The sequence below is a fragment of the Penicillium soppii genome (genome assembly GCF_028829465.1).
Source record: "Penicillium soppii strain IBT 18220 chromosome Unknown utg000004l, whole genome shotgun sequence".
Classification (NCBI taxonomy): Eukaryota; Fungi; Ascomycota; class Eurotiomycetes; order Eurotiales; family Aspergillaceae; genus Penicillium; species Penicillium soppii.
The window spans coordinates 4,337,135-4,350,412 of NW_026643234.1; the positions used below are offsets into that span (position 1 = coordinate 4,337,135).

Below are 13,278 nucleotides of genomic sequence, written 5' to 3' on the forward strand. Positions count from 1 at the left end.
TGTCTATCGGAGCATATCTACAAGGCTCTGCCCACTGCTGAGCATGATTTCGAAGTCCTTTGCAGGATATTAGTTGGATACGTTGGAAAAGATGTCTGGCACATTGAGCCCTAACCCTTCCCAGCCGTCGATTTTGTTTTTGCTTTTTCTTGTTTTTCTCGGGTTCAGCCAGATCTCTCACTTTGGTTTATTTCTCTTCTGGTATCTATCTAGCTTGAGAAATTAACCCTATCACTTTAGGTACAAGTTCTTGCTTTGCTTCTTGTCTCTAGGACCTATACTATGTGTGCCAGCCAGGGCCAGGTAGACCCTATTTTGCATGAAAGGTTTGGAGTTATGACCATGGTACTTGATGTACTAAGAAACCTTACAATAAATGTAGAACTCTGGTGATACTTTGATCAAGTTACATAAATGCAGTCACTAGTATTTACTATACTTTATTGATCCCCTTCACGTCTATGACCAACATAGACCGACCTGAAGTGTAGTGGGGGCCTTTGACCTTGTATAGTCAGTATCAAGTACATGTCTCCAAGCAGCGCCGTCTAATCATATTCAGCATTGTACAAGAATCAGCCTCTCAATGTTTCCCTCCCAACTGAAGGTGAGACTCGAGAGGAAGACACCAGCACACATCAGATCTAGATCTAGGTCCTGGTGTTATACGGTTGCACCGACAACGCATAACATAGCACAAATCGAGCTGGCATATCCCCGACAGTCAAGTACAAGCTGGTAAATCAGATCAGATCATGCAATGTTCTGACGTATGGCGTGTTCTTTGCTCGTGTGGCTAGCTGCGCGACTGGTTGTTGGTTTAGTGGATGTGGCGTGGGTATAGTCTGTGAGACTGAAACTTTGCTTTGGTATCGAGGTTGGTTGGCTGTGTGCCCTTTCCTGCAGTGCAAGGCAATTGAGATACAGTATCTATATCTCGATCTACATCTCGATCTTCATCTGGAAGTAGTGGGTGAGCGGTATGGTGGGATAAAGTACATTTATACAGGCAACTACATTACACACTTTAGATGCCGGAAGAGCCAAGTATCATGCTTGTCTCTCTTTTCAAACTTTCAAAGTTTGGAAATTCTCGAATCGATTTCCGCCGTCTGTTATCCAAAGACAAAAGACAAAAGACGAATCATAGATGCACATACACAGTAGGAAAAGATAAAACAGAGAGGAATATAAAAAAGAGATAAAACAAACCCCGAAGCTACCCGATGAATAGTAGAAAGACAAAAACAGAAATGTAATTGGGGCTTCCAAGACAACGTGGGCCCAAGCGAAAAGCCAAGCCCACGGCCAAGGTCTAGGTTAAGATCCAAGACGCATGTCACACAAGTCCTGAGTACAATCAATCAATCATGCAATAGAAAGGAAATCAATCCTCGTCTTCCGTCTCTGTGTCGGTATCGCTGGTATCGCCTGCGTCGCCGTCGGTGTCACTCTCACTGGAGTCGTCGGAATCCCTGCTCTTCTTCTTGGGTGCTTGGCCTGTCTTGATAGCTTGCATTTGTCCGGCAATAGAGTCTGCAGTATGTTAGTGAGTAATCGTTTATGTAATCAGTACGATAATTTGGACTTACCCTCGTCAGGCTCGCTGATGTCGTCTTCCTCTTCCACAGCCGCAGCCTTGGCGGGGTCGTCGATGTGCAAGGTGATCTGTGCTGTGTTGTCGAGACCCAGGTAGCTGTCACAGAGCATGTGGAGGACGAAAGTGAAGTCGCCAACCTGTGGGGGAGCCTGGAACTGCATCTTGAGTGTCTGGACGTTGTAGGTGGGCTTGCCGGCTTCGTCGAAGATCGGCTTGTCGAATGTGGTGAACGTGAAAGGCGGCACGGCCATCTTGCCCTGCTTGGCGTCTGCCAGGAAAATATTCCAGCGTGGGGAGTGGTCGCGGGCCAGGTACGGGGCGTGGGCAAGAGGGGGCTGAATGGTCTCGATCTTAGACTCGACGACCTTCTTGCCGTCCACCATCTTGGGCACGCGGTTCTTAGCCGGCTTGCGGCCCATTAGCGCTTCCAGATCATCCTCATCTGGGTCAATGTCTTCAAGGTCGAGTTGATTCACCGGCGGCACGGACGTGCTGCCTGGTGGGATAAACCGTGCCTTGACAACCAGCTGTACCAGACTGCTGGGTGTGATGACTTTCTCTCCCATAACCTTGAAGAAGATTCTTTCGGGTTGGAGGTAAGGGAGTTGTTTGGCGACGGAGATGGCGTCAACGTATTGTTTATCGGAGAGAAGACCAGCGCCAACAGTCAGACTGCGGCGTTGAGCCTCTGGTATTTCCATGTACTTCTGAACGGTGATGTGTTCCTTGGAGTCTTCACCCTCCACGGACTTTACAATAGCGTCGGTGAAGTTGGGAAGTTGCAGTAGTGGTGAGGAGCCTGGAGACACAGCCTGGATGAGGTTCTGGGAGGTTTTGAAAGCGCCAACAATAGGTCCAAGATTGCCAAATGCGAGAGCGATAGCAGTGAAAGCTTCAGTGAGAGAGAGGGCGACAGGTGCGGCTTCGTATTTTTCTAGCATCCAATTAGTGTTGTGCTTTCAAGATACTCAGAAATTGATCTTACCAGCATCAAGAGAGGCATCGCCAAGATCAATACGACCAAGGTAAGCCCACAACAAAGCCAAGGACTTGCGACGTGAGGAACTGTCCACTTGCTTCAGTGCGGTGCGGTCCTTGTCCGACAGGAATGAGTTGTCATCAGACAAAACTCGCTTCTCGAGCTTGGCCAGCCCAGATTCGGCCCGAGCGCCTTTAAGCATATCCTTGAATTCTTCACCAGACGATAAAGCGCTAACGACACCACCTTCGGTGATGTCGTCCTTGTACTCGCGGAAAATGTTCCCGGCGCTAGCAACAAGAACGCGCTCCTTGGTGTAGCGCTGGGATCCATACCACCACTTGCCGACAATATATGGCAGAAGCACACCCAAAAGAGCGCCGTAGACCAAAAGAACGTACTTGCCATTACCATCCATGACAATGAACTGGGGAAGCGCGATACCAATGCTAAAGCTCTGCTTGCCATCGGGGTGGCCGAATTGAAGGTAGTTGTTGCGCACTTCCTCGTCAGTAAGAGCCTTGTAGGCTTTGGTGAGCTCGACGAAACGCTCATTGAGGGTTTCCATGGTCTCATTTTTGGCGGGGTCGGGGCGGATTTTATCGGGGTGGTAAATCAAAGACATGCGCTTGTAGTGTCTGGAGATCGCTTTCTCATCTGCGCTCTAATTTACAAAAACAATGGTCAATTGAAACGCTCGTGCATGTAGCCATGTTCCGGAGAGGACAACTCACCCTCGCAACACCCAATATATCATACGGGTCGTAAGCTTTGGTCACTGTTCTGGCCGTGACAACAATAAGATAGACCATCCATGCCATGACGGCATATCCGAGGATGACGGTGACAATGCGCTTGATCCGGCGCTCCTTGCGCAGGCGCTTGCGCTTCTGCGCGTCGATGAGGTCGGCATGTTCTGGTTTGAAATCGGATTTGATGCGGGGAGCGGTATTCTCGAGCTCTGTAGATGACGCAAAATGATTAGACCTTAATAATAGCTTTCAAAGCTATCTTTTGTCCAAACTCACCTTTGCTGGGTCGTAGGAGGTTATAGGTGAGAGGGAGGGTGACCAGTCCGGTCAAGGTGAGGATGAAGAAGGGGAAGAATTGGCCCTGAAAAACAAGTCAGCACTTCTATTCTTTCCCATGTTGTGTGTTATACTGACCTGCTCATCATAGGTGTAGTCTGACGACATTCTGCGGAGAGTTCAATACAGACAGCGGTTGCCGCTGTCCGCGGAATTTAAAGAGCGTGTTGCACAGGGCAGTTGGAAGTGGCCACTTTGGACAGTCCGTAAAACGCGTTTTGAATGTGAAAGATATACCAGAGCCAAATTAGAGCCCAAAAGCCTGACCCGCAAGAAATAAAAGAACGATGAAGGGGGAAGAGTCAATATTGCACTTCCTGATCTGGTGATGACCGTGTCCTCAAGCAGGGTCCGCTTACCGCCTGCCTTACGTGGGTCCCAATAAGGGCAGTTTCTTTGTGTGGCGCAGGCGGTGAACATCTTCGCAGTCATTCACAGTAAAACCATTCATGTTTTGGACTTCTACATCCCACCTTTTGATATTGCAACAGTATGCAGTAAGCTTACATCTATTTTAGCCAGTTTGAACCTGGTAGGAGGGAAAAACTTATGAAATATAAACGTTTTTGGAAAACCAGCGGTCAATTTCACTGTTTCGTGTATTGACAACACTCAATTTCATTAATATCAAGCATTTCATCTCGTGCTTGGGTTCTTTTATCATTAATATGACCGTATACTTACTTTAACGGAATCCAGGATGGCACCAGGGCTTACCCTTTATTCTGTTTGTACATATTTTGTTTATACTGTTGACAAGCCTTATGTCATCAATCGCAGCGGCAATTCACCATCTGGATGGAGCCTACTTAGGTGCAAGAGGTAAGTGGGGCTTGCAAGCCCTTTCCTTCTCTTTTCGAAATGGATTGGAAGTGCACTAAAATGGCACAGTCAATAGTTCTAGCCAACTAGAGGACCAAAGCGGAATATTGACTTCATCAGTCTAAGACAGACTCTTAAGGTTTCTAGGCCTTTCTCATCCTAATCTAGGTACGGCCTGGACAATACAGCTCCTTCCAGATGATTCTCGAAAAGCGGAGGCTTGTGCTGCCCTAAGTAAGGGGGCCCTTTTTTGAATATCTGATGTATGATAACTGAGGTAGCGCTGTAATGAACCAGAATTGCGGTGAGCAGACAAATGAATTTGGAAAAGAGGAGGCTTGCGTATTGAGCTGTTCGACCGTGCCAAGCAGAAGGTTGGAGCAAAGTGGATGTTGGTTGATCAGGTGCTACGCAGGTCTCTCCGTATTGCTGGAGTCAGACCATAAAGAAAATCTTGCTGAAAATCAGGACTTTTGCTGCAAATCGGAGTGTGTTGGCATATCTTGTTCGCTACGTGTCATGGGCTACTTCTTAGAGACACGGCATTGGTGGAGATTTACTACCTAAGTGTTACCATCTAAACTTATGATTTACTTTGCTTGTAGGAATGGACTTCTTGATAAAAATATGTTTTGTATGAATATGTAATGAGCTCAAGGCTTCATATGTAAATATATCGTGATTAGGTCCACTCCAGAGAGCGACAGTTGTAAGAATCGAATATCCAATCGAACCCACTAGCAGCCTAACAATCCCATCGGTTTGGGAGTATTGAGAACAGATCCACGGCACACATTTCTCCCCTCATAACGATAATAGTCAAGCCCGCCCAGGAAGGGTGTTCAAGCGTCAACAACTCAAGGTCGGACGCGAACTCAACCTAAATAGACAGAATGACTGGAAAATGTTATGACTCATTTTCATTTTTTCATGTGTGCGGTGAGATCAGTAGACCAGAATCTACACGGGCCGGGTCAAAAGGGACCAATCCAATATCCGGAAAGATATCTTCATTGCTGCAAGTCGGGGACCCGGAGTGATCCATGTGATCTGGTGTTCTCGCCTGTTGGCGCATTGAGGATGACGGAGGCTTGTTGTCCGTTCTCGATGGCACTTTTGGGTTTTTTGATTTGTCGAACGCGGATTCATAAAACGTTGCAAATTCGGTAAAAAAAAATTCGTGGGTGTTTTCTCTTTTTTGTTTGACTGAAAAACAAAGGACAAGGGTTCGAACATTCAGTCTCCAAGGGCATGGCCACTCGTTCTGGTAATGTCAGAATTGGCGTCGAAAGGTATGTGTGGCTGAGTTCGATACTCACGAGTCGATATAATCCAGTGCGCCGAAGTATTCAAGCATCCGGTAACAGAGACTCACGTCATCTCCCGGCTCACCGCCGAAAAGACGACATTGCTCTTCTTCCAATCCTGATTCCAGTCTGGAAGGATATTCACGGGTCTGCCAGGCCGTATACCCATTGTGCCATGATGGGGCGAGGGTGGCTGCGGGCGATCCCAGTGAACTGCATGGAGAGTTGTCGGCAGACACAAGGTCACAGTAGGTGTTTTGAGGTGTCCGAAGAGTCGGAATTGGCGAGACCGGATGTGAAAGACTTTCTTGTGAATTGCGGTTGGTTGAGCGACGAGTTCGACGTCTGTTGTGTCTCTGGCCCATCCTCGACAGGATGTGTCGAAATTAGAGAGGGAATGTTCCCCGATTCAAGAAATATAGAAGGAAATAGACTTTTATAAGAGGGGGAGCGACCATCACCTCCTGGAAAGGACGAGATGAGGTACTGAAAGAAAAAATCGGATGTTCATGCAGCAGGGGTGAGTACCTTTATAGAGTGGACACCAAGGTGAGTCACTAGTCCTCTAGTCACAGAAAGAAACAGTATCCACTTTTGTGTTTTTCTCGGTGGGACCCGAGCAGATCACCTTACGGAATCACTGAGAGAATTGCCCTAGTCTACTTTGGAATGAAAGGCGTGATATTTTCATCAAATGACAGTTGAGTATCCCATGGCGTTTTCCTCTCGCGTCATTTGAGCCTCTCTTCAGCGTTTGAACTGACTAATTTTTAAACTTTGGGTTTCATGAGGTGATTTGCCTAGTCGAATCAAGAATGCGAAAATGTCTCATGAGCAATATGGCAACGACATTAAGGGCAATTAGGCAATAAAGAAAAATTCTTGCATGAAAGGGGTTTTTTAAAAAAAAAAATTCAATGAAAAAAATTGAAACATCAAATGACGACAAGATCCATGACACAACGCACCATCTCGGGTCTCCATATGCCAGTCCTCCTTGGTCTCCAAAGTCCGATCATGCCCGATGCCGGCTTCCCCTAAGCGCTTAGAGCCGTGCGGACCGAACGGCGATCACATCAGGCAACGAAGAGAGCTCGCCCGGCTTTACCCTTTAAATTTTAAAGAATTTTAGTCAAATATGCAGGGTACCCGGGGGGCTTTGTCAGACTCCGAGACCCGCTTAGTCGCAGATGCGTTTTATGTACTTTTGTTATTGTAAGGCTCCTGAATATCCATCTGCAACATGGAGAGATTTAATTTGACCTACGTCGAAGGGAACGGATGATGGAATACCAATTTGAGTTCCGGCACTGAAATAAAAGTCTTCAAGTCGGAGTATCGAACTAATTGACGGCTTAAGCGAACTGCGCATGTAAGCCAGCTGCGCAGCCCAAAACACCTAGTAAAACGATAAATCACAACTTGCTATCTCAACAGTAGTGGTCTATAATCACTTCTCCTAAAAGTATACTATATTTTAGGTAATTCTAAGACTCTTGAGGGACTTTCAAGAGTTTTCAAACCCAAGAGACTATGTAGATATATATTGCTGCCTCGGAGCTCGTCAATTTTCGACAGCCGTCTTACCGTTTGACCAATGCTGCTCCGCACATTCACAACGATGTAGGTTTTCAACCTTGGAATTTCCTTAAAAATAATATACAGAGTTTATAAGCTTTATCAATAGCTTTCGACAAGCAATGAAATAAAATGCAAATGTGGTTGTTGAGATATCAAGTGATAAAATTAGGGCATTTACTAATATGTGTTTTGGGCTGGAGGTAATTAATTACTTATCTTTAACAAAACTAAAAAAAGGGCCTTGCCGGGGATCGAACCCGGGACCTCGTGCACACAAATACAGCCTTTCAAAGGCTGGGATTTTATCCGAAGCACGAATTATCCCACTAAACCACAAGGCCTCAGCAATTAACTTTGTGGAAGGCCCGGTGCTAGCGAATCTTAAACACCCGTTGAGCTACCCTTTATTGGTATGTTTGCCAATATAATGTGAAAATCAAAAAGAGGAGAATTGTCTGTGGTTAGACTACAAAGACAAAACAAAAAAAGGGCCTTGCCGGGGATCGAACCCGGGACCTCGTGCACACAAATACAGCCTTTTAAAGGCTGGGATTATTATCCGAAGCACGAATTATCCCACTAAACCACAAGGCCTCGGATATTAACTTTTCCAAATTGTACGTCCTATGAGTCGGTTTACATATAGGTTCTCTTTCCACTCCAACATAGCAGAAGGCTTGATTTATAGACACGTCGACTATAATTTACGTTCGATAGAGGGAACATCACTATGGAAATCAATAGACTGCATACTAGCTTTACCTGATTACACGCCTCTATCTACTTTCTGAGTCTTCCCGCTTCGGGGAAGGCTATAATTCTACCGCCGCGCCTCTCTGTGACGGCACATATAGAGATGGAACAACGGGTTTAGGGCTTAAGAAAAGAGGTCATTTATAAGTAGAAGAAATATATTTTTTTAAGGCATGGGCATAAGGGAAGATAGACGGGGTGAGATAGGCAGTTTTATCTAAAACGACTTTTGTATATGAATCGATCATGAATGACTTTAAAGGGCTTAGGCTTTTGATAAGAAGCTAAAAATGAGAGTATCTCTAATACTTTTCCTTTCTTTCTATCCTATACCTTCTCACACGCCCCAAGTCTTTTTGAATTTTTCTTTACATCCTACACAGACTGCGTCTCTGCTTGGGTGTTGGCAAATCTTATATTCAATCAAATCATACGGAGCAGAAGCTTCTACATTATCAATATATCACCATTTAATCTTATAAGCTTTTACCCTGTTTTGTTTAATAGGATTCACATAATTCGAAATACATGGATTGGTCGGCGTTGTCTCAATGGTGAAGCTAAAGACATTCAAAGCACCATGTGTCGTCAGGTCAGCAGGTCCTTCTGGGTCCCTTTACGACCTTGTACATCGGTAGAGTGTTCAACAACAACCGTATCGCTCGGTCATGAATCTGGATAGGATTTGCGAAGTGGGTATGCTGGCAGGTAAATACTTCAGTCTGTAGCGTGTTGTTATAACATTCTCCGCCCACGAACTTGCAAATCCTTGCTAGGTGGTATTGCACTCGCTGCTGAGGATAGAAGTGCACTGAAAGAATTAATATTTCGAAAAGGGAGAGCTGCTCAGCCTGAAAGCATTCATTTTCATTCCGTGAGACCATGTTCAGTGGCGATTGCGTCGTTAGTATCTCCATTTAGGATGACCCTCTTGAGACTCCCGTAGCTGGAAAAATCCTAGGACCAAGCACATTTTCTCCGGCATCTGGGATGCTTCATCGACCAGAACGTCAAAACCAGTCGAATCCCAACGATTGCACTTATGTTTTACCGAAGGTCCCGTATAAAGTCATCATGTGGCTTTTGTAGGTCTGGGGTTCAGAAAAGCAACGTGTGTGCCGTCTGCGATCTGCAGCATATTTAGTCAAACATGAGTGCATCGCTTCGCCCTACGAGAGAATGACATGGAAGCATTCCCAGTTCTCCTGGATTTGCACTCGTCACTGAGGAACCAGCGCGCTGGGCGCCAAAATCAAGATTGGCTTGTTGTCCTTGGAAGGTACGTTTCAAGAAAAGTATTGATTTGGACTGAAATGATAGTTAGGGGATCAATCATCCCTGACAAAAACTACACAAATGCAAACATCTTAATCTCAAGGCTCTCTCTGGCAGCACTCTCCGTATACTCCGGATCAACAAAAGCAGTGTGTGGAACAGTAACACCACCCCAGTCAAACTGATCACTATCGAACTGCGTAAAGATCAACGGTTCATCAGGCCGTTGGCCGCTAAGATAGCACCACCTCTGCTTGGGACTAAACACATACCGCCCGAGTGAATTCCAGCCAGTTGGCAGCATCAATCGATTGGGAATACTCTCCTTCTGAACATCCACAGTATCCCAATCACAGACAGCCAGCGGATCCCGCTGGATCGTCTTCAAAGGCCGCCATACATTAATGATCAACACCCGGCCAGCGAGCAATGTCCTGCGCTCATTCTCATCCGGTATAATCGCCGACAACTGATGTAATGCTCCTGCAGCTGAAAAGTCAGAATGCACGCTGTGTGCTGGCGCGCGGTTATTCGCTAGCTGGGCTGTATCGGCCACGAAGCAGCGGACTCGATGGGCAAACGTGACGGTTCTTGTTGCGCCGGTTCTGCGCCTGTTCAGTCTTGACCGTGTGCTATTTAATTAGGGATTGCAACTGACAGGGTTCGAACTAGCTCTTCTGTCTTAGGGATGATTATGTTTTTCATGCACTCTTCGTCGGATGTCCGATCTAGCTCTGGTATCACATGGGACAGGTATGTGAAACCGTTTCTTTCGAGTGTAAAGGTAGACTTTTGGCCTCGAATGTCTTGAATTGTTACTCGATGCCTTTCGTCAAGCTTGTGCATTGACTCCATGTGATCTTCCGGCTTGCCTTTGGTAAAGTCGACCTGGACGTCATTACGGGCTTCGGGACGTCGCCCGAAAATGAGATCTGCATCGATGTTTCTGGCTGTGTATTCGACGTGAGCAGCCATGATTAAAGGTTGGTGTTTCTTTATATCGAAGTGCGTGATCGGATTTGCAGATGGCACTTGGGAACCTGGGCTATAAGTACCCCTGTTGTGGCGAGTCAAGCTGTCGACTATGTGACACTTGGCAGACTAAAGAGCCAATTAATGTGCATAAACTGGGGATATCTGAAGATGAATGCGAGTCTCAGGGGCAAAGGAGATTTTATGCTCATATGCTGGCATGCGAATTGATCGTCGCTCAACGAGGACATATATACGGGTACGAACCCGAGTTAGGAGGTGGAGATCGTCGTCCCAAGTTTCATGAAACGTGCATTTTGGTTTCAATCTGGGTTTCATATCGCATCCACGGAGTGTGGTCTATATCATGTAATCCTGGTTTTTTTTGCTTCGGATTTTCTCGATCATAGGTCATGATTTAAGCTCTACGATATTGTAGTCTAAAGGTGGGAGGCGAGAAATTGATGGAATAACATGATATATATATAGTACATTAAATTTGTCTCAACAATATGATCTGATAGATCGAAGTACAAGAACAAGAACGCGAATTTGCTTTGTGTCACTGAGAGTGTCCTTCGCTAGGTCACTTGTAGAGGCGCATGGAGGAATATGGCAAGCAGATCAAATCAAAATCCAACATAAGAACGCGAAATTATGCTCGGACCATTGTCACATAACGATGAGAAGGAAGCGGTTTATCGAGCTGGTTGAGTGTAACAAAGATGGTCATGATCAAGGCGAGTAGGGAGATTCATCCCACCGGTCAGCCTTGGCTGCCATTAGGACTCGTTGAGTTTGCCATGTATCACGGATACGACGTGAGATGCCGTGCAACCAGGTTGGAGAGGACATTGTTTGTTGGCCGTGGAGGATATGGTATTTTGGTTGGTTTGATTGTCTGAGGAGATTGGAGATCAAGTATATAATGGACTTGTTGGATGGATTATGGGATTTAGGACATAGGACATGATGGACTATAAATATACGAAGCAACATAACGAGTTTGTCAGAGTGAGTCTCGAGAGGCCCATTTGAACAATCAATTGGAAAATTTGCCACTGGAGTTGATAATGCTGGTACCTATGTTAAGTTGTCGAGACCCACGTCAAAGTGTGGTTCGTGGGTCAAAAGTGTGGTTGCTTAGAAGAGCACCCGGGCTGAGGCTCGGGTTTCAAATATAACGGCCTAGATTATGTAGATTATGCGAAAGATCTCGATTTCAAACACAACCCCGCTAATACGCTACGATCAATGAATCCCTATGCAGATCCTCTAATTACAGCGAGCATTTTATCACCCTTAGGTGCAGTGGTGAGGTTCTCGTAGCCAGTAGCAGTCACGAGAATATCATCCTCAATACGCACACCCCCGATATGCACATATTTCTCCGCGACATCGAAATCAATGTACTTGGCATACGGCTGCTTGCGCGCATTATCAAGGGCCAAAGGCGAGAAGTACAGCCCCGGCTCAACTGTAACAACCATCCCTTCTTCCAACAAAGGAGCCAAGAGCGTGCAAGGCGAGAGATAGCCACATGCCCAGTTCGGGCGAGTAACCCCCCCACCAAACGCCATGATCTCTCCTTCAGCGACATCGTGCACTTCAAGGCCAACGTGGTGGCCCAGGCCATGCGGGAAGAAGACCTTGGACGCGCCAGATTCTCGGACTTCATGGCTCGCGCCCTTGAGCACACCCAGAGCCAGCAGTCCCTCGATTGCAATATCGTGCGCTAGATCGTGAAGAGCGCGATACCGCACCCCTTTGCCGATCCGTCGGATGGTTTCCTCCTGCATGCGCTCTACCAGTTTGTAGATATCCCGAACATACTCGCTAGGCCACTCGCCAGCAAGCGGGAATGTTCGCGTCACATCGCTCGCGTAGCAGTTCCACTCGGCACCAGCATCGAGACACACGAGCGGCTTCTTGTGAAGTGTTTCATTATTCCGACCGTAGTGCAGGACTGCCGCATTGGGCCCTGACGCTGCGATGATATTGTATGCTTGGTTTCGGGCTCCGTGTGAAATGCAAGTGTTCAGGAATGACCCTTCGATCTGTGACTCGTTGGAAAAGGACCGAATGCTCTCTAAGATCTTGCGGTGCGCAAGTCCGGAGACCTCGTTGGCCTTGCGGATCATCCGAATCTCATACTCGTCCTTGATGCCTCGTGCCGCGTTCATAGCGGGCGCGAGGGTGTTTAGATCCACAGGTAGGTCTTTGGGTAAAGTTTCAGGCCTCTCCGATTTATGGAGCAGGTACAGCTCACTGCTCTGTTCGCGCTTGTCTAACCATACCTGCAGCTCATGCTTGAGGGATGCGTGATATTGAACACGGTCCACATCATATCGGTCTTGTGCGTCCTCCAGGGAAATGGTCGGTCCCATCCAAATAGCGCGGTGGAGGTCGAAGTCGGGCACGTAGAGAGTTAGGAGGTCTTGTTCGATATCGTACGTCAGAGAGCAGTCAGGTTCGTCGACTCCGCTCAGATAGTAAAAATATCGCCGTTGTCGAAACGGTTGTGACTGGTCTGAGTCACGCAGGTTGATTGTTGGCTCTCCGGAAAGGAAGATCAAGCCCCTTGAGGCTCCAAGCCTCCGAGCGACATTGCGCGCATGCTGCTTGGCTAAGGCGGTCTAGTTAGTCTGAGGCTCGCGCAATCACCGGTCGGATTCAGTGCAATCAATATGTTGGCATAGTGGTATGCGAGAGGGCGAAGGAGAGGGACTCTAGCTGGGGGTTCACATACCGGGGTATTTATCACAGGAGGTAGGTGTATCCAGGAGAATCTTATATGCGTCAAAGTTAATCATGGTGTGAACCGAGGAGTGGGGAGCACCCTTTTGATTTGTACGCATGATCTTTATTTAACAGACAGACTTTTGTTCAGAGGGGTCACTT

General features: G+C 46.8%; 4 protein-coding genes across 4 annotated transcripts; all 4 read right to left on the reverse strand.

The window, feature by feature from the left end:
* Window positions 1-1,387: 1,387 nt before the first annotated feature.
* On the reverse strand, window positions 1,388-3,775 carry N7529_005057 (J domain-containing protein; the record flags this gene model as incomplete). Its single annotated transcript, XM_057240584.1, has 6 exons — window positions 1,388-1,536; window positions 1,593-2,534; window positions 2,586-3,243; window positions 3,314-3,540; window positions 3,608-3,692; window positions 3,746-3,775. The coding sequence occupies 6 exons, from the start codon at window positions 3,773-3,775 to the stop codon at window positions 1,388-1,390; spliced, it is 2,091 nt and encodes a 696-aa protein (XP_057099879.1).
* Window positions 3,776-5,725: 1,950 nt separating this feature from the next.
* Window positions 5,726-6,161, reverse strand: N7529_005058 (uncharacterized protein; the record flags this gene model as incomplete). The annotated part of the gene is made up of 2 exons (XM_057240585.1): window positions 5,726-5,753; window positions 5,809-6,161. 2 exons carry the CDS (start codon window positions 6,159-6,161, stop codon window positions 5,726-5,728), a joined length of 381 nt encoding a protein of 126 aa, XP_057099880.1.
* Window positions 6,162-9,478: 3,317 nt separating this feature from the next.
* Window positions 9,479-10,380, reverse strand: N7529_005059 (uncharacterized protein; the record flags this gene model as incomplete). Its single annotated transcript, XM_057240586.1, has 2 exons — window positions 9,479-10,010; window positions 10,064-10,380. 2 exons carry the CDS (start codon window positions 10,378-10,380, stop codon window positions 9,479-9,481), a joined length of 849 nt encoding a protein of 282 aa, XP_057099881.1.
* Window positions 10,381-11,639: 1,259 nt separating this feature from the next.
* Window positions 11,640-13,235, reverse strand: N7529_005060 (aminopeptidase P family protein; the record flags this gene model as incomplete). Its single annotated transcript, XM_057240587.1, has 2 exons — window positions 11,640-13,003; window positions 13,127-13,235. 2 exons carry the CDS (start codon window positions 13,233-13,235, stop codon window positions 11,640-11,642), a joined length of 1,473 nt encoding a protein of 490 aa, XP_057099882.1.
* Between the last annotated feature and the right edge of the window lie 43 nt (window positions 13,236-13,278).